Raw genomic sequence first — 25,036 nt, 5'->3', positions numbered from 1 at the left:
TTCCCTCCTCTGGAACTCCCTACCCCATTCTGTCTGGCTATCTCCTACTATGTCCACTTTTAGGCGATCCCTGAAAACCCATCTGTTCAGAGAAGACTTTCCCGTCTCCACCTTACAACTGTATTTCAACTATCTCCATCAGGTCATCCCCCACAGTTATTAACTATGGTATTATTTGACCCATCCTTTTAGATTGTTGGCTCTAATGAGCAGGGCCCTCTGATTCCTCCTGTATTGAAAAATATTGTAACTTGTAAAACTTGTAATAATATTGGAACTGTGCTGTCTGCCTCCATGTTGTAAAGTCCCACACAAACTGTTGGCGCTATATAAATCTTACATAATAATAATCCAACGAGTAGTTTTGTGGGTTATCTGGCTTGACTCCAAATACTCTCTTTTCCATCAAAAGGACTAGGCACTTCCTAATATTATGATTTATTACCCGGTCACACAATTAGCTCCATTAGCCTCTTAGCATGCATCCAGCAATGTTCCTTTGTGGGTCAGCATTGAAGCATGCCCGATAGCACCAATGGTAATAGATACTATCCTTTGGAACTCCCTTTCTTTATGCAATGTACAGGACGCCGTGGCTGGGTCCTGGAAGGTCGCTATGTTTCCCCTCTGTTTAGACTTTGGTCCCTTTAAGGGAACAAAAGTGATTAACTCACCTGTCAGAGGAAGTGTGTTTAAAAACAAGACAGGAAGTGGTAGATGGGTGTGGAGGAGTGTAGAGGACATGGTGGATGGTGTTTGTGTTTGTGTTGCAGCAACAGAAGTGGACAGCAGTGTCCTGCCTGGAAGCCTCCTGGCAGAGGAAGCTACCTGCCATAGAAATCAAGGACTGTTTGATTGAGACAGTAATTCTGGACTTTGCAAGTCGATGAGACTGAAACCTTTTTCTTTTGTTTTTGGCTGCTGTAAAGCTGTTTAAGTTTAATAAACCCCTTGTTGTGTGAAAAGCCTGTGTCCTGCGATTTAGCTGGTCCCCCGAACATTACAGCAAGCACATTACTAACCCAATACTTTCATTTACACATTCCCTTAAAACTTAGAAAATATGTGGAAGCCCTTTTGCAACCATAGTGAATAAAGCCCCGTACACACGAGCGGACTTTTCAACATCCAAAGTCTGACGGAATGATTCCGGCAGACTATTCGATCGTGTGTGGGCTGCAACGGACTTTTGATTCGCAAAAGTCTGACAGACTTTAGAAATGGAACATGCTTCAAATTTTTCCCCCAGAACTTTGCCGGACCCAGAAATCCGCTCGTGTGTGTGCTAGTCTGACGGACTAAAACCGACGCTAGGGCAGCTATTGGCTACTGGCTATGAACTTCCTTATTCTAGTCCAGTCGTACGTCATCACGTTCGAATCCGTCGGAGTTTGGTGTGATTGTGTGTGGCCAAGTCCTTTCATTCGGAAAGTCCGTCAGAACTCTGTCAGAACTCAGTTGAAAGTCTGCCGGACTTAAGTCCTGTCGTGTGTATGCGGCATAACTCTTCTTCCTCCCCAGGATATAATGAACCTCTTAACATGGTAGAACAAGGCCGGGCTTTGTAGTTTGTACAAAACTGAAAGAAGAACTAAACCCATCAATTTTAAAGTGGTTGTAAACCTCACACATGAAATATGCACAAAGCACATCCCTCTATAAATATATAGTGTGTACTTGTCTCAATCCAGAGCACTAAGTCATTTCTGTCCACTCACTCCTTCCTCTGCTATCAGCTTGAGTCACTTCTGGCAAGTTTTCCTGACACCAAGGGAAAAGTGGTGACAGGGGAAGGACCTACAGCTGATTGACACCCCCGTGGATGTCAGCCGAGACAAGGACAGAAGAAGAGGAGACCAGCCAGCAGCCACGTCAGCACCGAACAGCGCTCTGAAATACGGTATTATACAGATTTTTTTTTATAAATGACATCCACTGTGGAGCTTACTGTTATATAACAGATAGAAATGAAATAGGAAAACACTGTTACTTTCAGAGAAGGAGGGGAGGATCGGGGGGCTGACACGCAGGGATGGGAGGGGGGAGGAGGACAGAGGGAGGCAGACACAGAAGAGCAGGCTGCGGATGACAGAGACATGTAAACTGACAGTGGTGTCAGGGCTCAGCAGCCATGATACACCATGGTCAGTTTGCATAGGGGAGGGCAGAAACTGGCAGGATCAGCAAGGTATTTCAGCACTGCTGTACAAAATGCTTTAAAGGAACAGGATCCTTTTTTTTTTTTTTTTGTATTTGATTTGTAATGAAACAAATTGCACATGTCAAATCAGCGGGCAGAGTCACATCCGATGGTGGAGAGAATGTCTGGGGGACCGGATCTGGTATCAGTAAAGATTTTTGTGGTTTAGTTAAAAAAACAAAAAAAACAACCTTATGCGTTTTTACTCCTTGAAGGGAGAAGATTGATTGTGGAGAGATTGCGTGTTAGAGAGAGAGATTTGCATGTTAGCTTGGGGCAGTGTCATTTCTTTTAATTTGTTATAATCCGGTGATTGGCCCAAATGTAACGAGCCATCATACTATCACGTCAGCTTATTTTGTCACCTGATGGTGTTGGTCCTGATTCCTGTGCGGCGTCTGTAGCTCCAAGCCCCGCCTCCACAGTGACGCTGGGTTTGTTCACATCCGTGTAATAAGCCAATAACTCTACATCTCGCTCAAACTTGTGCCCCTCCGCCAATGACACCTACAAAGGGTGAAATAACATAATTGTAATTATAAATAACACATTTGCTGCCGTGGTAATCCATCATCTTCACTATATGGGGGGGGGGGGGGGGGGGGGGTGACATGAACACATGAGATGACTGCAAAATTATAACAAAGGAGCTTTTTCTAAACCTAATTTGCCATTTTCTTTCACAACATACATACAAGACTTCATGGTTTATCGACACTTTTAACCCCAACAGCATTTATTAGAAGTAGTAGTTATCTTATCCAAATCAACAAAAGAAACGAGCCTTGATATTATTCTGGGCCCCACTAACCTTGGCACTGGTCCTGTCACTATCTGTGTACTCCAGGGGGGTGATGCTGCAGTTGGACTCGATCTTGGCGATCCCATATGCGGATTGGAAGTGAGCATTCAGGCTCAGCGTGTACGGGATCTCGCCAATCGGCACCTGCGGACGTGTGGCTGTTATGCTGACATCGTGATCTGGAAGAGATAAAATGCAGAGCCTTTCAATGTTTGTATATATTTCGATATATTAAAAGTGAACGTAATCTGACCTAAAATGTTTCTAAGATAAAAACAGTTCACGTATTCGTGCCAGCCTTCAAATCAATTCCTGTGTATGTCACTATGGAGCTCCTTGGATCCAGGCTGTAAAAAAAAAAAAGACCTTGACTTCCTTCCAAGTCAAATTAAATCCCCTCCCCTAAGCCCCGCCTCTTATTTTTCAACTCTCAAATACCCAAATCTCTACTGCTCCGATACCCAGCCTGCTCCTGTCATTTATTTTGTGGCCCCTGCAGTCTGTATTTTCCTTATCGAGGGGCTTACAAAGGCCAGAGAGAAGAAAAAATAGGATTTTTGTATTTGTTGTAAAATACTTTTCTAGGAGTCCGTTGATGGACACTGGAATTCAGATACAAAAATCGGGTTACACTGCCATCTACGGGAGAATTGAACACGGGCAAAACAGAAAAACTGAAAGCCGGCCCCTTATACCCTCTTTCCTCTACTCAACATGCTCCAGTTTTGTGATGAATCAAGAACATGAGAAGAAACACAGAGGGAAAGGGGGAAAGTGTCCCGTAAAATAATCTCTTTCTTGTTCATTAAACCGAATCTTGATCTTGCATCTGAGGACCACAAACCAAAAGCACAATTTAATTAATTTTTAATATTCAAAGTAACCCCCCCCCCCCATCCATCCATGTCTCTGTGCTTTATTTTGTTGAGAAATCACTTTATAAAACAACACTCTACTATTTCTTGCTGGGGCCCATTTTGAGTAAGGGCAAATGATTTATGTTGCATTAACTTCCTGGAATCTATCTGCCCTTAGCATGCATGAAGGAGGGTGTGCATAGCTGAGTAAACCCCTCCTCCCCTCCTGAAGACTGCTGGGATATATGACATAATTTTCCTAGGCAAGAAACCAGGAAGTAAATGAAGGAATGTAAAAAAAAAAAAAAAAAAAAAAAAGTTTATAACAAGCAAATATGAAATACTTTCCTATCTATTTACTAATGCTAGCAGCATGAGGATTAAAAATAATCAGCGTTGACTGGAAGTTCCACTTTAACCACCTCCCATCCGTGCTATAGCCGAAAGATAGCTGCAGCGTGGACCTAATTTGCTGGGAAGGCGTCCATAGACATCCTCCCGTGCTCGAGCCATCTGTGCGCCCCCTGCAGGGTGCGCGCGGTGCGCTCTGTGATCAGCGAGTCTATGAGACTTGGCTGATCCCAGATCGGAGTCCGACCCCTTACCATGTGATCAGCTGTCAGCCAATGACATAATGGCATAGCATACTAGCTCATTATGAAATACTTACCTTAGATCAAAGCCCCCATAGCAGTCCCCATACACTGCTCCGGCCGGCGAAATCACTCCCGGAGTTACTTCCGGGTATAGCAGGCTCCGACGCTGTGATTTGCCGAAGTCGCGATGACGCCACTCCCATGCATGCAAGCGGGAGTCGCCAGTAACGGCACACTAGCTGAAGCAATGACACGAACGTGTTGTTGCTTCAGTACGCATGTGTCGATGACGTCAGCACATGCTGATACAGGGGATATCTCCCAAACCGTGCAGGTTTAGGAGATATCCGGGGTAGCTTCAGGTAAGCCTTATTATAGGCTTACCTGTAGTAAAATGTGGTCTGTAAGGGTTTACAACCACTTTAAGACCAGGGGTTTAGTCAGCACACATTTACCCTTCCAGTGCTCCTTGCTGCAATAGACCAGTTATAGGTAGGGGCGGTGGCTATTTGTTTGTATTTTGATCATATTGGTCAGGCAATGCACTGAGATCTTTGCTGCCATAGTGCTATGTGCTGGGTGTTCAGTGTACCCCTGTACCTTTTAAGGAGGAGTGGGCTCCTTCCAGGCCACCTGTCCTCACCTATCCATTAAAATGCATGTGCTTCTACTGTGGAGACCCAGAAGTCAGGGTTAGTGACTACAGAAAACAGGGTGCCTTGGCGGGATCTGTGGCTTACGCATGCATTTGCAAGTGTGTGCAGACTAAACCCCTGTTCTTAAACACATATTGTTAGACAGGTCAAATTTGTTGGTCTCTGACAGGCTGGTAAGTTTGAGCTTGAAAATCTCTACGTATTTGTTTGATGTATGGACTCAAGCAGGGTACATTGGTCCAGGCTGTCCATATAGAATCCATAGAGGGCGCACAGCACCGCCCCCCCATCCATGCATCCGGCCCCCTGATCTACATACCAGGGCACCAGACTATGGATTCCAAATGGAGTGATAGGGGGTGGGGGGAGTGTTTTTTTTGAAGCACTTGATTAGAGCAAGAGACTCCAATAGGCTTCAAAAAAGGGTGGGCTTGGGGAGCAGAGCACTGCGCTCTGAGCCCAGCCAGCTGTGTGATGATAGCAAATACATTTTCGCTATTTTCACACTAAAGTTCCTCCCTGCAAATCAGGAGGCAGGTCGTGAGACCCGTTTCCCAACTAGCCAAAGCATCAGGCGATCCCATTGGATGCCTAGCGCTTAGGCAGAAGAAAGAGGAGACATAGAAAGCCGCTGGAGGAGTGGACACATTACAGCCCGCCACCTAGATCGGGTAAGTGCCGCCCAGGGTGGTAGTGTCACCAGCCGCTGGGGAGGGAGCCCAAAAGCTGCCCCTGGTCACAGCAGGTCATCCCTGAAGGGATAATGAGTGAACTATAAGCTAAGAGACCATGAACTGTTCCCCTGGTGCTTAGGATCTGAAATGTTGCACTGCCTGACAAAGACAACTTAATTAAAAACACCAGGAAAAAACCTTGGGTACTCATGAAATGTTTGCTGAAAGCACTAGAGGTTCAATAGTAAGAGGTGACCAGGCCACTGTAGGTGGTGGCAAATACTGAGGCGGAACCCCCTGTCTCTTGTAAACAGGAGCAATACAGGAAGATGCTACCTCACAGTGAAAAGGTTGGAACAGAGTGCGGAATGCGCACACGAGACATCTAGTGATGTAGCATTCAATTCCTCAGTGTGTGTTAACCCTTTACTTTGAAACCAACATTAAAACAGTGGTATTATTAGGGACCAACAGTTCTAATAAATAAAAACTAGCTTCTTATGCTCTGCCCTTACAGCCTACTCATAATGAGTCTTCAGGAGACAGGCACATTTAGCTCTGGGATTCCAATTCGGAGAGAAGTCCAAGGGCCATGTACAGTGTGGGTCTACGATGCAAAAGGCTCCACAGGGACACACAGGAAATAGTTTGAGAGTATAACGTATATGGCAGGGGTGCCCAACCAGTGGCCACATGTGGCCCGCAGAGCCCTCTGATGTGGCCCTTGACCTCCTGCTGTAAGATGGCAGGTTGGCAAGCCCAGATCACGAGTTTCCGACCTGCCATCCCAGAGCAGCAGTTTTGGTAATGAAGCCGCTGGTAGTGGAAGCAAGTGGCTGCAGAGCAGAGCCACATAAGCCAATGCTTCCTGTATAGCGCCCGCTTCTGTCACGGGCGGAGTGATACCAAATGCACTCCGCCAGGGACAGCAACAGCCAGCGATACCTGCATGGAAGACAGTTATTAAAGGTAAGTTTACTACTAAATCCACAGTATATATGGATATATCTGTTTTACAGTGGTTAGTGCAACTGTGGGTTACCTGCATTGAGCCATAGACTTCTGTTATTACCCGCGGGTTTGTTGTGCCTTCAGAAAGTGCGCCACACCTGCAGGATATAATAGAGGTTTATGGCAAAGTGCAGCTAACCCACAGAAAATCCACAGGTTCACTGCGTTTCACCCGCGGTTTGGGCAAATCACAGCACATCAGTGTGAAAGCAGCCTTAGACCCCTTTCACATGATCGGTCCGACCCAATCAGACTTACTATTCACCTCTATGGAGCAGCAGATGTAAATGGACTTGTGTTTGTTTACACCCGCCTACCTAAAAGAAATAGAAAGTGATCTGCCCCTTCCGTCTGGGCGAATCGGATTGGATCAGAGGGCCATAGAGTAGACTGGACTGTGTCCATGGATCTGTCATGGACCCCGCCCGGTTCATTGTGGCCCGCAACCATCTACCAATTTGCTTAAGTGGCCTTCTCTCTTTAAAAGGTTGGGCACCCCTGGTATATGGCATTGGCATCTGCACTTGTTGCTTTGGAAACATTTTAGGCCGGGCCAGGTTCACTTTAGGGTTTAGTGGTCCTTTCAGAGATGCAAATAAAAGCATTACAAAAAAAATAAAAATAAACTTCTTATCTGTACCTTTTGGGGTGTATCTCGGGTTTAGGACGGCCGGGAGTGCAAATCGCACGGCTCCGTCTGCCTCCACCGGCAACTCCCGCACATATTTCAGGGTGACCTCAGCCTCCTGGCCAGGAGGGAGATTCCCGACACTGCAGCTAAAGATGTCTGCCGAGCTCTCATCTTCTTCCAGGAGGAAGGCTTGCTTACCCTGGCTGATGGCCTCATCATAGGTCTTGTGAGCCTGGAGAAGAGAGGGAGGAACAACAAAACTGTTACTGTTGTGTAATTTAAAAAAAAAGTTTCAGCAATTTAGATCTTTGAATTCGACCCATGAACACAATTTCATTTATATAATTTTTTTTTCTTTTATTATCTTGAAACCGTCTGAAGGTCCAAAATACAAACACGCATGCTCGGAAGCAAGGACGAGCCGTGATCGGTCGGTCTTGTAAACTCGCGTTTGTAATGGAGAATTAACATTTGTGACGCTGCAAATTATGAAATCTGGAAATGCAGCGCACAATTCTCTTCTTCTTTATAATGGGATAATAATGAAGCTGCTTTGTGATACTGATGGAGTTATTGCAAACTAACTCCTAACTAACTACTAATTTTTAAAGGCTTTTTTTTTCTAGTGATATCAAGAATAATATTATTATTTATTTTTTTGTGGAAGTTACCACAACACCATTATCCTGTACAGTTTTTAAGATCAAAGATACAAAAACTATGTTGGTGTCCCTTGTTAATTTTTACACTATTTTTTAAAATGAAACTGCCTAGTCCCAAACTGTAATTTAAAGTAAAACACATAGCCAAGTATTATTCTACACAATTTTTTTTATTGTGCATTAAAAAAAAGAAAACAAATACAATTAGACATGCTATCTACTAATAGAACTTAAAGTGGGGTGCCCCTAAAAAAATAAAAAAAAAATAAAAGTCAGCAGCTACAAATACTGCAGCTGCTGACTTTTAATAATCGAACACTTACCTGTTCTAAGGTCCAGTGATGCGGGGGAACGAAGCCCCCCCCCTCGTTCCCTGCTCCGCTCGCGGCGCCGTCATTCGTATTGTGGGCACCCGACTGTGGCTTCACAGCCGGGCACCCACCGTGCATGCGTGAGCGGCGCAGGGCGCCGTGATATGCCGCACAGTCATCTGTGACACGTGACAGGTCCCAGATGACTGTGCGGCGCGAGGGGAAGCGATGTCACCAGCCCGGGCAAGGAAGAAGGAAGACTACGAGGGACCCCCTAGCAACAGGTATTTAGAGGTGAGTAAAAAAAATTTTTTCCCCAATCGTCTTTCAGGACAGCCACCTTAGAGAGACACCGGCTCCTCCCCTCTGAGGAAACACCGCCTTCATTTTCATAATTTAAGCCTCCTCCTCCCTTCGTTCCTCAGTTATGGTGTTTCCTCCAGCGGGGAGACACCGCCAAGGAACCTTAAGGCTGAATTCGGTTGGTGAAACTGAAGCTATCCGAGCGGAGCCCCGGCCCCGTTCGGCTATTCGACCGTTTATCGGTCGGTCCGGGACAGTCCTATCAGCGGGGAGCTGAAGTGTCCGTACTGTCCATATACCCTAAACTCCGCTTGGGGAAAGCAGGAAGTTTATGGGGTCGTCCGTTCGTTCACCCGCGGGTGTTTCAACGGAACAAACAGTCCGGTCGGCTGGGGAAGCTGAAACTCGACTGACCTTTACACGCACTCCAATCTTCGCTTGGGGAAAGCAGGAAGTCTTTGGAGAGGTTCATACAGCGTTTCGTCCAGTGGGGCGCTGAACGAAGGCGTCCAGGGCTCCCCTGTGTATGCAGCCGGCTGGGAGCTGGAAGCCGGACCGGTAGGCGGGCGACGTCAGTTCCGGTGGGGGCGGACCCCTTCGTTCGATCCGCGTCTTCCGGTTCCGGACGCGGCACGTGAAGGGGAACCTAGCGTTCGGCTGGTGCAGCCTCTCTTTCTACAGTTGCACAGGTAGCTGTTAGAGGCACGTTCGTACCACGCTTCCTCAACGGGAGAATGTCCGAAGCAGAGGCTTCAAGAACTCCCGGAGATAACAGCACCAGCCACTCAAAGGTAAGAGGAACCCTGGGGAGGTGTTCCCTTACTTGTATCCAGTAGCTCCACTGGTGTTCCTCCTTGGTGGTCGGGGGGAAGGGTAGTGCGTCTGGGATCCTGGTAATGGTTGATCCTAGGGTGGGGCACTCCCGGTGGTCCTCTATGTAGCGCTGGTGTTTCTTTTATTTTAGGCTTATGCTGCTCCTTCCTGTGTTTTGTGTCTTTCAGAAAGCCACGAGCAAGTCCCCCCATGGTTCTAAGAAGAAGTGCCCTTCATGTAGAACTCCTATGGGAGACTCCTGGTCCAAAGCAGTTTGTAAACAATGTATTGAGGATTTACTTAGGGAACAGGCAGCAGAGCAGGGTGCAGATCTGGTAGCTTCTATGAAGGAACTCTCTGGTACCTTTCAGTCCTTCAAAAACTTTTTCTCCAGTTTCCAGTGGCCCCAGCCCTTAAGCACTCCTACACCAGCGCAGCAGAGTGTACCATCCAGCCCCGTGGACGTTCCTCCTGCAGGGGGAGAGAATCCAGGGGGTCCCAGGGAGGAAGCTGAGGAAGAAATTGACAGTGTCGTTTCAGACTCCCAGGGGGAGTCTGACGCCGAGGTGTTGGATGGGGAATCCAACAGAGTCTCGAGGTATAAGCTTTCCCTGGAGGATGTGGATGAGCTCTTGGGGGCTATTCATACCACTTTAGGCATCCAAGAAGAAACTAAGACATTGTCACTCCATGATCAGATGTACAAGGGCATGGGGGAACAAAAAAAGCGGGTGTTCCCAGTGCATAACGTCTTGATCGATACCATCAAGAAGGAATGGCGGGATCCCGAAAGGAAACCTTTCTTTTCCGGGGCATTAAGACGAAGGTTTCCTTTTTCGGAGGAAGAGACGCTCGTCTGGAATAAATCTCCCAGATTAGACGCTGCTTTTTCCCAGGTGTCCAGACACACGGATCTATCCTTTGAAGATATGGGGGTACTTACTAACCCTATGGATCGAAGGATGGACTGCCTTCTTAAAAGGGCCTGGGATTCATCACAGGGAAATCTTAAGCCAGCCATGGCAACCACAGTGGTGGCCCGCAACATGGAGTATTGGCTCACCCAGATTAGCGCACACATTGAAGCAGGGACAACAAAGGAGACTATTCTCTCCTCCTTTCCCATGCTTCTTAAAGGGATAGCCTACATAGCGGACGCTTCGGCTGAATCCGTGAGAATATCGGCAAGGTCCTTGGCTCTGACCAACTCTGCCAGGAGAGCCTTATGGCTGAAGACCTGGCCTGGAGACAATGCGTCCAAACTTAAACTTTGTGGAATCCCCTTTACAGGAGATCTACTGTTTGGATCAGGTCTTGAAGCGGTGCTAGATCGCACAGCAGACAAGAGAAAGGCCTTTCCTGTTAAAAGGAAATTTGGGGAACAAGCCAAAAGAAGGACTCGTCCCCAGAAAAGGGTTGTTGCCTCCCGTACTGTTCAGCAGAAGAAAGGTTGGGGACTCAAGAGCAAGGGCCCCGGGGGAGCAATTTTTCGCCCTCCTGAACAGCCCAAGAAATCTCAGTGACAGGGTCACGGTGGGAGGAAGGTTGGGGGCCTTCCTCCCACAGTGGGAAATGATTTCCTCCAATCAGTTTGTCTTGGGGATCGTCAGAGAAGGCTACCATTTGGAGTTTTCAGAGCTCCCTCCTCTGAGGTTCCTTGTCACCGAGCTGCCAAAATGCGCAGAAAAGTCAGCTGCCCTTCTTTCCTCCCTGCAGGAGTTGGAAGACCAGGAGGTGGTAGTACGGGTTCCAGTAGGAGAGACGAACAGAGGCTTCTACTCTCACGTTTTCGTGGTTCGCAAGCCTTCGGGAAAATTCAGGCTCATCCTGAACCTGAAGCCTCTGAATGTCTCAGTTACCTACAGAAGGTTTCGGATGGATTCGGTTTACTCAGTAAAAGCACTCCTTCCACCGAACTGTTTTATGGCATCAATAGATCTGAAAGATGCATACTTGCATATTCCCATCGCAAAGTCCCACCAGCGTTTTCTCAGGCTAGCAGTGAGAACTCCGTTGGAAGTACTACACCTTCAGTTCAGAGCACTTCCTTTCGGGCTATCCTCTTCCCCCCGGATCTTCACCAAAGTGATGGCAGAAGTTCTGGCATTTCTGCGTCTCAGGGGAATCTCGGTGATCGCATATCTCGACGATCTTCTTCTGTTTGCACCTTCCCCAACGCAGTTACTTCAGGATTTACAGGTTACAAGAAACTTGTTAGTAAGCCTGGGTTGGCTCCTGAACCTGGAGAAATCCAACTTAATTCCTTCCCAGAGGGTCACCTTCCTGGGGTACGTGTTGGACTCAACAGTTCAAAGGGTCTTTCTTCCCTTGGAGAAAATTCAAAAGGTAGACAAGGCTCTGTTGTTCCTTCAGGGCAACCACCAGATCTCCGTAAGGAAGATCATGTCGGCACTAGGGTTGCTGACATCCGCTCTTCCAGCGGTTCAGTGGGCAGGGTTACATTACCGCCCTCTACAGTTGTTTGTTCTGAAAATTTGGGATCACAGCCAGGGATCTTTGGATTCTCTGGTTTCGATTCCAGATCAGGTAAAGAGGTCCCTCTGGTGGTGGAGGAAGGGAGCAAATTTGTCCCAAGGTCTAGAGTGGGTCATGCCAACCTCCAGGGTGGTCACGACCGATGCAAGCAGCTCAGGTTGGGGAGCACACCTAGATTCCCGGTTAATACAGGGTATTTGGGAAAAGAGGGACTCGAGGAGATCCTCGAATTGGAGGGAGCTGAGGGCAGTAGATCTAGCTCTCAGGACCTTTCAGAAAGAGCTCCGGGGGAATCACGTAAGGGTAAGGTCGGACAATTCCTCGGTGGTAGCTTACATCAACAGACAGGGGGGCACCAGGAGCAAATCCTTATGGGCCCTAGCGGAAGCCATCCTCAGATGGGCCGAAGCAAATATCCTGTCCCTTTCAGCAATCCACTTGAAGGGAGAACAAAATCAGGTGGCAGATTTTCTCAGCAGGAGAACTCTGAGAGAAGGCAATTGGGTTCTCAAACAGGAAATATTCGAAATGATCACCCAGAGATGGGGGATTCCCTCAATAGATCTCTTTGCCGCAAGGGAAAACGCGAAAGTAGCCACTTTCTTCTCCATAAACAGGGGGGACGGGGCATTGGCGGTGGACGCACTAGCACAGAGTTGGGGTTTCTCCAAGTGCTATGCCTTCCCCCCTCCCGTGCTCATTCCGGCAGTATTAAGGAAGTTTCAAGTGGAGAACACTACCCTTATTCTAGTTGCACCTCACTGGCCCAGGAGGCCGTGGTTCTCGATCCTGAAGGGCCTGTCTGTAGAACCCCCCTGGATTCTCCCATTGCAGGAGGATCTCCTGTCTCAGGGTCCGGTGTTATGTCCTCAGGTAGGACGATGGAACCTGGCAGCGTGGCTTCTGAGGAAGAATTACTGAAAGCCAAGGGCTTCTCAGACCGGTTGGTAGCCACTCTTCTAAACTGTAGGAAAAAGGAAACCCAGTCCATTTACTTAAAGGTATGGAGGCGGTTTATCAGCTGGTGTTCAGAGGGTTCCTTCAACGTGCACAGCCCTGTAGCTGTCCTAGAGTTCCTACAGGCAGGGGCGGATAAGGGGTTAGCGTTTGGAACACTAAAGGGTCAGGTTTCCGCTTTGAGCGTGTTTTTGGAGAAACATCTAGCGTCAGATCCTTGGGTCGTAAGGTTTTTCAGGGCCCTAGGTAGGCAGAGGCCGGTTGCAAGCTCCCACTTCCCAGTCTGGGATCTTTCTTTAGTTTTACAGGTTCTCACAGGGGAACCTTTTGAGCCATTAGAATCTTGCTCGTTAAAGCTGATCACTCTCAAAACGGTGTTTTTGGTGGCGATCACTACAGCAAGGAGAGTAAGTGAACTCGAAGCCCTTTCTGTCAGGGCTCCCTTTTTTCAGGTTTTTCCGGATCGTCTGGTTTTGAAGATGGATCCGGCCTTTTTACCTAAGGTAGCCTCTAGTTTCCACAGGATGCAGGAGATTGTGCTACCTACGTTTTGTTCAAATCCAGTTAGAGAACAGGAACACATTTTTCACAAGCTGGATGTTAGAAGATGTGTTCTTTATTATTTAGACTGCACAAGTCAGTTCAGAAAGACTGATTCGCTTTTTGTTTTATTTTCAGGGGCCAGGAAGGGTTCCAAAGCCTCTAGGCGTACGATAGCTAGATGGTTAAGGTTAGCCATTGGGCAGGCATACGTGGCAGGGGGATTAGATCCTCCAGCTGGGATTAGAGCACACTCAACCAGGGCGGTGGCAACTTCTCAGGCAGAGTGGGCTGGTGCATCTCCGGAACAGATCTGTAGAGCTGCAACGTGGTCCAGTTTTTCTACGTTTGTGAGACACTATAGACTGGATCTTCTGTCAGCCAAAGACCAAGCCTTTGGTCGTAAGGTGCTGCAGGCAGTAGTCCCACCCTAAGGTAATATACTCGCTTATCCTCTCTAAGGTGGCTGTCCTGAAAGACGATTGGGGAAAAATGGAATTACGTACCGGTAATGTCCTTTTCCAGGAGTCTTTCAGGACAGCACCGGTTCCCACCCAAATTGTTGCAGATCATCGGGAACTCATTACATGAGGCCGTCAGGTAAGACTTAAAAAGTTTATTTGTTTGACGTGTTCTTGTGTCTCCCCAGTTGGCTGGAGGTACTCTGGAAGAACTGAGGAACGAAGGGAGGAGGAGGCTTAAATTATGAAAATGAAGGCGGTGTTTCCTCAGAGGGGGGGAGCCGGTGTCTCTCTAAGGTGGCTGTCCTGAAATACTCCTGGAAAAGGACATTACCGGTACGTAATTCCATTTTTTTTTCAATTATTTATTTATTTATTTTTTAAGAATTTTAAACACTTTTTTATTTTTTGGTGGCAATACCACTTTAACCAAAAAGTGCATTCTATGCATCCAAAAATATAGAAAATATAACAAATTGAATTATTATTCAACCAAAAAAATAAAGTCAAAGCAATAACTCCAAGGCCAATAATAAATAGCATGTTATCTCCTCTGATTCCGCAACATGGCTGGTTGAAGACCAGCTCAAGTGCTAAAAGTAGCATTTTTTTTTTTTTTTTAGCTGCAGTGTGCATGAGCCCTAAGGCCCCCTTTCACACTTGTATGACCTGAAAATTGCACAACTTGAAGCAATGCCTGTGTAATCTTGAGGTTTAAGGACCTCAAGTCGGACCAAAGTAGTGCAGGGACTACTTTGAAGTTGCTGCGAATTGAAGCCAACCAGATATGAATAGTACTCGTTGGAAATCATGGCGTACAATTTGGCATGCGACTTTGCAGTCCCAAGTCGCAGGACTGGTTGCACAAATGTGAAAGGGGTCAAGTCGGATCCTCATCTTAATTGATGTGATTTGGAACCGACATTACAGGAGGATTACCCCGGGCATTCCCTGAAGTTGCTTTGAAGTTGTCTTGAAGTCACATTGCTATAATCTTTTTATACTGACTATAGACTGAAGGACTTAAGAATAAATGGCTGTAGAACAAATCATTTTCATTATTTCTTATGGGGAAACTTGCTTGGATAGACAAGTGCTTTGGATTACAAGCATGTTTCTGGAACAAATTATGCTCACAATCCAAGATATTACTGCATGTCTATGACTAAAGATCGTAAAACCCGATATACTGTATATCCGCAGATCAGTAGATAATTTGATCACACATGCTATATTTCAATTTACAAGGCAACACAAACAACTGTCATGTCATCGTAGCGGTACCCCCTGCAGGGGCTGCCGATTGTTGTAGTACACCTGTCACCCCGCCCAGCCAGGCACATGATTAGACACTCTTAAGCCTCGTACACACGGTACGATTGTTGGCAGGGGATTGTCTGTTGACAAACTGTTGTCCTAAAATCTTACAGTTAGTACGCTCCTTTTGACAATTAAAAAATATCATACAATCCCATAAACCCAATCCTATACCCACAGTTGATCCAGAGGAAGACGAAAAAAAGCCCCAGAAAAGCGCGACCCAGTTTACTACAGCAGGGGAAAAAATTCCTTACCGATCCCAGAGAGGCAATCGTATTTTCCCCGGATCAACTTTACCTATAAATGTTAGTACCCAGTTATATTATGTACATTTAGGAAATAATCCAGGCCCTTTTTAAAGCAATCTACAGGGCTGGCCAAAACCACCTCTGCAGGGAGTCTATTCCACATTTCCACAGCTCTTACTGTGAAGAATTCTTTCCGTATTTGGAGATTAAATCTCTTTTCCCCTAGACGTAAAGAGTGCCCCCTTGTCCTCAGTGATGACCTTAAAGTGAATAACTCAACACCAAGTTCACAATATGGACCCCTTATATATTTGTACATGTTGATCATATCCCCCCTTAAAGCGGGGTTCCACCCTAAAGTGGAACTTCCGCTTATCGGAACCCTCCCCCCCCTCCGGTATCACAGTTGGCACCTTTCATGGGGGAGGGGGGTGCAGATACCTGTCTAAGACAGGTATTTGCACCCACTTCCGGGCATAGACTCCCACGGGAGTCTCTGTATGCTTCTCCCTGTCCCACCGCTCACTGTCTGCTGGGACACACACGGGTCCCAGAGACAGCGCGGACCATTCCCATTGCGCTGGGCGACTCGCGCATGCGCAGTAGGGAAACGAGAAGTGAAGCCGCAACGCTTCAGTTCCTGATTCCCTTACCCACAATGGCGGTGGCGGCAGCAGCCGAGAGCCGAGCGATCGATCGGCCTCGGCTACCAACATTGCTGCACTACAGGCCATATAATCACATAGCAATCTAATAAAGACAAAGATTGTATATTCATGACATTTTAATGTGTTTTGATGTGTTTGTCCTGCAGTCCTCATTACCTGCTCCTTCTCCTGGAGGTCGGCTATGATCTTCTTCCCCTCTATTGTGGCCTCAAAGCTGTAGACAGCAGAGTCTTCATCCATGGGGAAGACAAAAACCGCTTCCACCGCCTTCTCCTCCTTGTTCTTATACTTGAGAGTTGCCGATACGTCCGCCACAAAGCCTTTCACCTGGACGTCAACCCAGATCCCCTGCAGAGGGACTGGACACACACACAGGAGAATCACACAATTATATCTGCTGCCTTGTAACTTGAGGTTTAAATTTGGTGAACACTTAGGTGGAATACAGTGATTTTCAGCTTCTATCTAGATCAGAGCTATCCAAATTTTCTAAACAAAGGGCCAGTTTACTGTCCTTCAGATTTTAGGAGGGGAGGGCGGATTGTGGCCTTTGGGAATTTAAATTTTCCTGACGTCAATGTGAGGAATAGTGCTCCATCGTTGGTGTCAGTGGAAGGAATAGTGCCCCAACGTTGGGATCAGTGGGAGGAATAGTGCTCCATAGTTGGTGTCAGTGGGAGGAATAGTGCCCCAGCGTTGGGATCAGTGGGAGGAATAGTGCCCCAGCGTTGGGGTCAGCGGGAGGAATAGTGCCCCACCCATCATTGAGCACAGGTGTGTCAGGTGGAAGGTTTGTCTGCAGCTCCTCCAGGTGATCGGTGTGAGAGGGGAGTGGTGAGGAAATCTCTCCCAGCTCTCCTGGCCCCTTTCTGGGGAAGCCATGGAGTCCAGCAGGGCCTCTCCTGCTGGAGGTTCTCAGCCTTCTCCTGGCCCGTCGGGTGGCATGCCTTCTGGTGGACAAGCAGATCTCTCTGCCCCTGGAGAGGACGAAGGCTTGCAAGCCATTCGGGAGCGAGTGGTGGCCGGGATAAAGGTCCTGAATCAGGAGAGGGATAAGCTGTACAAGTTGCGTGCAGAGCTGAAGCGCCTGAGAAGGCAGCGTGAGGGCTTACACAGCCAGAAGAGAGGATCCATGGATCCGGAGATCCAATTGGCTAAAGTCCGTGTGGACCACCAGGAGACCATTGTGGCCATGATGGAAGGCAGAGATGGGCCCTTCAGGGAGAAGTTTGGTAACGACAGGAGGTTTGGAAGGGTGACAAAGATGGAGGTGGAGACCCCCAATTCCGCCCCCCTGCCCCCCCAGGGAGAGGTAAGCAGCCCTATGCCTTCCCAGGACTCAGGAGGCATGCTGAGGGCCATCCAGGTAATGGAGTCTCCTATGCGGGGGGATCGGTTGGTATTCAATGAGGAGGACATTACAGATAATGTACCTGATAATATAAAGCCATCGAAGCACCATGTTGTGGACAAGACTGTGTTTGTGTCTTTTACTGATAATGACAATGTGCCTGATAACAGTCAGACTGCTAATGCTGTGTGCAGCCATGTTGTGCCTGATGATGCTGCAATGCAGCAAAACTTACATGTAAAAAGTGTTATTTCTGTGGATGAACTACATGTGTCAGCAGAGCCCATTAACCCTTCTTTAGCAGAGTCCAAAACTGTTTGCCCCACTGCTGCTGAGGACTCTACAGCGCAGCATCAGGAGACAGCTGGTACTGCAGCAGCAACTATGACCATTCCTGATGGGAAAATTTCTGTGACTGATAACAATCACCCCAGCACCAGTGTGATGGACAATCGTCCGGCTGCGGATTCTGCTAATCCAGTTCAGACAGTTGATAATGCTAATAATGTAAAGACTAATGTGACTTCAGTGTGGGGCCTTGGCCCTGATAAACCTACATTTGCTCAGGTGGTACGCTCTGCTCCTGGTAGCTCCGCTCCCAAGCAGGGTTTTCCCCTACAGCCTACCACTTTGGGCACCCCGGGATCTGGTCTTGGGTCCCTGGCTTCTGCTGGGGGTCCCAGACATAATGTTGTGATTCTGAAATGGGAAGGTGGTGCAGTCCCTCCAGCATGGCGTGCGGTGGTGGATCTCATTTTAGAAATGGGTTTTGGGGCAAATGACCTGTATGCCTTTATACATGTGTCTGGGACGAGGGATTATACAGTTAGCTTCACCAGGCCAGAGGGTCTTGACCTGCACCGAGCCTCATATCGCTCCCAGAGCAGGTCAAGACCTGAATGGGAAGGTCTGGCCCCAGTTGCAATATCTCAGAGGTCAACAGTTAAAAAAAATCACCATCATTCTGACCAATGAGAGCGTCCCCGCTCGAGATTTAGAGGTTTGGTTGCGGAACTATGGGGAGGTTTAGATTAAGCCCAGCAAAATCCTTGATGAGTGTAACATCTGGACTGGGGGTTGGTCAGTAACAGTCAAGTTGGCCAGGGATGGGAATGTTGTCCGTCACCTGCCCTCCTCGGCTTTTATAGGGAGGGATAGGATGACTATTTTCTACCCTGGTCAGCCGAAGCTGTGTCACCGCTGTGGAGAAAAGGGGCATTTGAGCTCCTCCTGTTCAGCCTTGATATGTTCAGTGTGTCGGGGTCAGGGTCACATGGCCAAGGACTGCACCGATATGATCAGGTGCAACCTGTGCCTGCGCCTTGGCCATCCCTACAGCAAATGTCCTGAAACTTGGCACAATATGGAGAAGGAGGTAATGGATGACTTGTCAGGGCTGGACAGGATGGAGGGTGAGGCCCCTGGTGTACCATCCTCCTCTGCGGTGACTGACTCCCCTGGTCCTGCTCAGGATCCCTCTCCAGTTCCTGTGGCCACCCCTCCTGTGTCTGTAAGTATTCCTTCTGTATCCTCTCCTCTTGTGTCAGAACCTTCCAAGTCTGTGCCCCCCGTGTCAGTTACCCCCCCCTCTAAGTCTGTCTCAAAGGGAACACCACCCCCACCAGGAGTGGTAGCAGGTACTAAAAAGGTCGCCGCTTCCTCTGTAAAGGAGTCTTCTGTGAAGACTCCAAAGAAAAAAACAAGAGATGATGGCATCTCTGAAACTGACCTGCAGTACCTGGAGGAGAGAAGGAAGGTTGGGAAGCGGAAGCAGGCGGTGAGGACGGAACGGGACCAGTGCCTGTCTCCAACCGTCATAGCTCCTCTGAATGGTATGTTTCTTCATCTGGAGCTTCCTCGGAACGAAGTTCCGATTCTGAAATGGAGTTTGAGGCAGCCTCAAGAAAGAGAGAGGCTTCTGGTGTTGAGCAGCAGAGGGGAGATAAGAAACAATCCACCCAATAACCCAAATGGCGGTTCCCCCTCTGTTAAAAGTGGTGACAATAAATGTTGCCAGCATTAAGTCAGTAAGAGCTCGTTCTATGGCCTTCTTTTTGTTCAGCCAATTAGACGCTGAAATTTTATTTTTGCAAGAGACTAGGCTCACCTCCTTGGCAGATATTCATATTGCCAAGAGAGAGTGGAGGTATGGTCCATCTTACTGGTCTCTTGCGGCCGAGCGGTGTGGCGGTGTTGTTTAAAACCGGTATGGTAAATGTCCGGCGGGTTATTGAGGTGGAGATTGGGAGATGTATGGTCTTAGACGTCCTTGTGGGGGGGCAGGACCTGCGCCTAATTAATGTTTATGGGCCGCACACAAAGTGGGACAGGAAATGCCTTTTTACAAGGATCAAGACATTTCTTTTTACATCCCGGCAAGTGGTCTTTGGAGGTGACTTTAATACAGTAACTAGGCCCAAGGACAGGAAGGACTTCAAGGACAGGCTGGGATATGATAGCATTTTTTTAAATAGTATGTTTAGGGATGCTGGCCTTGTAGATGTACACATTAAACACCTTCCGGATGACACTGGGATCACCTTTCATCGAGGTAGTAGTCAGAGTAGGATAGATAGGTTTTTTTTTTTTTTGAAGGAGACCTCTGCTTTCTCGCCCCCAGTGGTGCAGGCAGTAGAGTTCTCTGATCACTGTATGCTATCTGTGGTCCTGAATGCTTCAGACGCCCCTCAGAGGGGCAAGGGCATCTGGAGATTGAATTCGACTCTACTCAAGGAAGAACATGTTAGACAATCCTTTGAGGAATTCTTTCAGGCTCAGGTGAACATCCTGGACTTTTGTAGCAGCAAGGCTGAGTGGTGGGAGCTGACCAAAAAGAGGATCGCTGGATTCTTCAGGGGCCTAGCCAATAGAAAGCAGTTTAATAAATACATGACCTACCAACGTTTACGGAGGAAGCTGGATATTCTTGTCTCGAGAGGAGGAGATCCTGGGGCAATCTCCGAAGTGAAACTCCTCCTCAGGAAGTGTCAATATGACCGGCATGCCTCTTTGGTTCTGGAGAGGGACTATGGGAAGTACCACTCGCCTGACCCTTACCAGAACTGCAAACAAGGTGTAGCTGTTAAAACGGTTGTTGGCCTTAAGGACAGTGCAGGTTCCTTGGCAAAGTCCAGGTCAGGGATCCTGGAGGTCGTGAGGTCCTTTTATGCTGACCTTCTTGGGAGGAAAGAGCTTGACCGTGACAAGATGGACAGCTTTTTGGACTCTACTCCAGGTCTAAATGGTGGAGATGTTCCATTGATGAATTTGACAGAGGAGATCACAGTTGATGAGGTGATGAGGGCAATTGATCAGCTTGCCATCAAAAAGTCACCTGGACCCTCCTGGGCCTGATGGTCCCCACATGGCCCAGAAAAACCCAAACCGTAGCCACCCATATACTCATAGCCGCAAGATTGGCACTTGCTAGAAAGTGGAAGAAACCATCTCCCCCCTCCATTCAGGAAGTGATCACAATTCTAAATGATAATTTTAAATTGGAATACAGCTTCGCCAAGGCTCACATGACTACAGGAAAATTTTACAAAAGCTGGGAGTCCTGGGTCAAGGATCCCAGAAGCATAGAGCTGGAATGACTTCTCGGTCACATAACACGTAGGATTCCTGCACCTCCTACTGTAACCCATTGCACCCCCATGTATTGGCAGAATTTTATTTCAAATTACCTGCACACAACTGTGCGGAAGCACCCAACATCGGGTTCTAGTTCTTATGTAATCAACTGTGATGTACTGTCGACACTATAAACTAGGGACCTATGTTGGTAACTGTTTTTTTTTATTTTTATTTTTTTTTATTATTATTTCTCCCCTTCTTTCAGTTAAGTTCTAGGTTTTTCCTGCATCGACTTATAATGCACACTCGGGAAGGGGTTGTCTGCCGCCTCCAGACACAGTTAGTTCCCAGATGGGGTGTCTGGAGTGGCATGACACCGTTCTCAGCCTTCCTCCCAGCAATTATACTGTGCTTCACTGTTGAAATAGTTCGCAACTGTTTGTATTCTGATAACAAGTATGTATCGGTAACCGATTTTCAATCTACTGATGTATGACACCGTTCAATACTTATTGTTATTCTGTAAAACTACAATAAAAAACGTTAAAAAAAAAAAAAAAAAAAAAAAAAAAAGTCACCTGGACCGGATGGCTTGACGACTGAGTTTTACAAAGCCTTTAAGTTTATTCTGGCCCCACATTTGGTAGAGGTTTTTAACAGATGCCTTGCTGAGGGGGTGCTTTCCCCTTCCATGAGGCACTCGGCTGTGATTCTTCTTTCAAGGGTTTAAGATCCTTCGATGATTGAGAATTGGCGCCCAATCAGCCTTCTTAATGTCGATAGAAAGATATTGGCAAAGATTATTTTCTGGCGCCTATCGTCAGTAGCAGAGTCTTTGCTTTCTCGCCATCAGCACTGTTCGGTCCAGGGTAGAAGCACCTTCACAGCGGTTTTAGCTGTCCGGGAGGCCTTGGAGCGGTGCAGGGCTGCAGGCTGGGGAAAGTATTTGCTGACATTGGATCAGGCAAAGGCTTTTGATCGTGTTAACCATGAGTAGGGATGAGCTGAACACCCCCCCGGTTCGGTTCGCACCAGAACGTTCGAACGGACCCCAAATTCGTACGAACGTTAGAACCCCATTGAAGTCTATGGGACTCGAACGTTCCAAATTAAAAGTGCTAATTTTAACGGCTAGTATGCAAGATACTGTCCTAAAAAGGGTTTGGGGACCTGGCTCCTGCCCCAGGGGACATGGGTCAATGCAGAAAAATAGTTTTAAAAACGTCCGTTTTGGCGGGAGCACTGATTTTAATGACAATTAAAGTGGAAAAAAAAGTGAAATATTCCTTTAAATATGGTGCCTGGGGGGTGTCTGTAGTATGCCTGTGAAGTGCCACATGTTTTCCGTGTTTAGAACAGTCCCTGCACAAAATGACATTTAACGGAAATAACGTCATTTATAGCTGCTTGCGGTTTTAATGTTATATCTGGTTCCTGCAATATGGTGGAAAATCCATTGAGAAAAATGACATGGGTAGCCCTCCCTGCCCATTACCAGCCCCTTTGGGTCTTGTACGCATATTAAGGGGAACCCCGTATCCATATTAAAAAAAGGAAATGCGTGTGGCCCCCAGGCCCTATATACTCAGAACAGCAGTATACAGGCGGTGCAAACAAGACAGGGACTGTGTAGGTTTGTTGTGTTAAGTTGAATCTGTTTGTAATTTTCAACTGGTACATTTTTAAAGTGTAGCTCCAGTCAAAAAAAAATTTTTCAAGGTTTTTGGAAAACATAGGGAAGGGTTATCACCCCTGTATGATTTGTTTTGTCGTCCATCTTTTTTCATCTCACTTGCTGTTGTCTCCTTCCGTTTGCAAGTAGGAGATGTTTGTAAGTTGGATGTTTGAAAGTAGGGGCCTGCCCTATATGCTCTGCAGAAATGGCGGAACAAGGTGTTGGTTTTGCCACAACATTGTAAGCCCTGAAAGTGACTCTTGGTGGGCGCTGGAGCGCCCTGCTGTGAACGATTATATCAAGAATTGTAATTACATGTCCCTGATAAACAGGGGCTGAAAAATTGGGCCTTAGGCACTGGTGCTGGTGCCACGACACTGCAACCTCTCCCATATACTTTAGTTGTGGTGCAGGAATGAGCCCTGCTGCAAAGCATTGCATCAAAAATTGTACTTAAACGCCCCTGTTAAACAGGGGCAGAAAAATTGGGCTGATGGCAACACCCAGAAACCGAAATGTTCTTCCAACATATCATCGGAGGAGGAAGAGGATAGATAATCAACATAACAGGACAGTCACTCAGCATCAGCATAGGCAGTCTTGAAGGGATGTGATATTTCAAAAAAAATTATTCGGTTACATCAGCTTCAGGTGCTTGGTAGCTGTGGGTGATCCAAGACTGATTCATCTTGATGAAGGTCAGTCGATCAACTGATTCGGTAGACAGCCGCACCCTGTGATCGGTAACAAAGCCACCAGCAGCACTGAAGGTGCGTTCCGAAAGAACGCTGGATGCAGGACAGGCCAGTAGCTCAATTGCATACTGTGCAAGCTCTGGCCAGTGATCCATCCTCAAGACCCAGCAAGCCAGAGGATTTTCGGTGGGAAAGGTGTCCAAGTCTGACCTTGCCCCTAGGTATTCCTGCACCATGTAAATCAGATGCTGGCGATGGTTGCTGGAACCGATCATACCTTGGGGCTGCAGACTAAAAAATTGTCTGAAAGCATCAGTCAGACGGCCACCTTCTCCACCGCTCCTTCTGACCGATGCCTTAGCAACATGTTGTCCAGGACCAGGAGTTTGTAACCTCCCAGTCTCTGGGAACGCGTTGCACAGACCTTTCTGCAAGGCCTCCCGGAGATGTCTCATCCTCTGCTCCCTCTGCGATGGCAAGATAAGGTCGGCAACCTTACCCTTGTACCGTGGATCAAGGAGAGTGGCCAGCCAGTAATGGTCCCTCTCCTTGATCCGAAGAATACGAGGATCCTTCCGCAGGCTTTGCAGGATCAGGGAGGCCATGCAGCGTAGGTTAGCTGAGGCATTCAGTCCGGAGTCCTCTGGGTCACTAAGGACAACATGATCCGCAGCTACCTCCTCCCAGCCACGTACAAGTCCACGTGTTTCTTGGGACTGTAAATCATTCCTACAAGACTGCTGCTGCTGATGCTGAGTGCCAGCCTCCACCTCCATGCTGACACAATCATCCTCCTCCTCCTCTTCCTCCTCCTCATCCTCTTCCTGTGTGATGGGTGGCACAGCAGGAACACTGTCTGGATAAAGGGGGCCTTGAGAGGCAAGGAAGTCCTCCTCTTCCTGCCTCTGTTCTGCCTCAAGTGCCCTGTCCATTATTCCACGCAGCATATGCTCCAAGAGGTGGACAAGAGGTACAGTGTCACTGATGCATGCACTGTCACTGCTCACCATCCTTGTGGCCTCCTCAAACGGTGACAGGACAGTGCATGCATCCCTGATCATGCCCCACTGGCGTGGTGAGAAAAATCCAAGCTCCCCTGACTCTGTCCTGGTGCTGTAGTCGCACAGGTACTCATTGATGGCCCTCTGCTGCGTGTGCAGCCGCTGCAGCATGGCCAACGTTGAGTTCCACCTAGTGGGCATGTCACATATAAGGCGGTTCTTGGGCAGGTTCAACTCCTTTTGGAGCTCAGCCAGCCGAGCACAGGCATTAAATGATCGGCGGAAATGCACACAGACTTTCCTGGCCTGCTTTAGGACATCCTGTAAGCCGGGGTACCTGCCCAAGAACTGCTGCACCACCAGGTTAAGGACGTGAGCTACACAGGGCAAATGGGTCAGTTGTCCCTGTCGGAGGGCGGAGAGGAGGTTGGTGCCATTGTCGCAAACCACCATTCCTGGCTTAAGCTGGCGTGGCGTCAACCACCTCTCGGCCTGCCCATGCAGAGCTGACAAAACATCCGCCCCAGTGTGG

The 25,036-nt window shown here is 47.8% G+C and overlaps 1 protein-coding gene across 11 annotated transcripts in view; it reads right to left on the bottom strand.

The window, feature by feature from the left end:
- Positions 1-25,036, bottom strand: part of LOC143975621 (von Willebrand factor A domain-containing protein 5A-like) — a 198,050-nt gene that overhangs the window by 105,325 nt on the left and 67,689 nt on the right. For all 11 annotated transcript variants that reach the window (XM_077478099.1, XM_077478104.1, XM_077478100.1 and 8 more), the window contains exons 3-6: positions 16,363-16,565; positions 7,437-7,659; positions 3,012-3,181; positions 2,566-2,707 (exon numbers count right to left, since the gene is read on the bottom strand). In XM_077478099.1, the coding sequence (XP_077334225.1) occupies positions 2,566-2,707; positions 3,012-3,181; positions 7,437-7,659; positions 16,363-16,565 (738 nt within the window). The remainder of the gene's footprint in view (positions 1-2,565; positions 2,708-3,011; positions 3,182-7,436; positions 7,660-16,362; positions 16,566-25,036) is intronic.

The sequence above is a fragment of the Lithobates pipiens genome, unplaced genomic scaffold (genome assembly GCF_037356315.1).
Source record: "Lithobates pipiens isolate NorthernLeopardFrog02 unplaced genomic scaffold, aLitPip1_a1.2 Scaffold_13, whole genome shotgun sequence".
NCBI lineage: Eukaryota > Metazoa > Chordata > Amphibia > Anura > Ranidae > Lithobates > Lithobates pipiens.
This window is presented reverse-complemented; position numbering and strand designations above follow the sequence as displayed.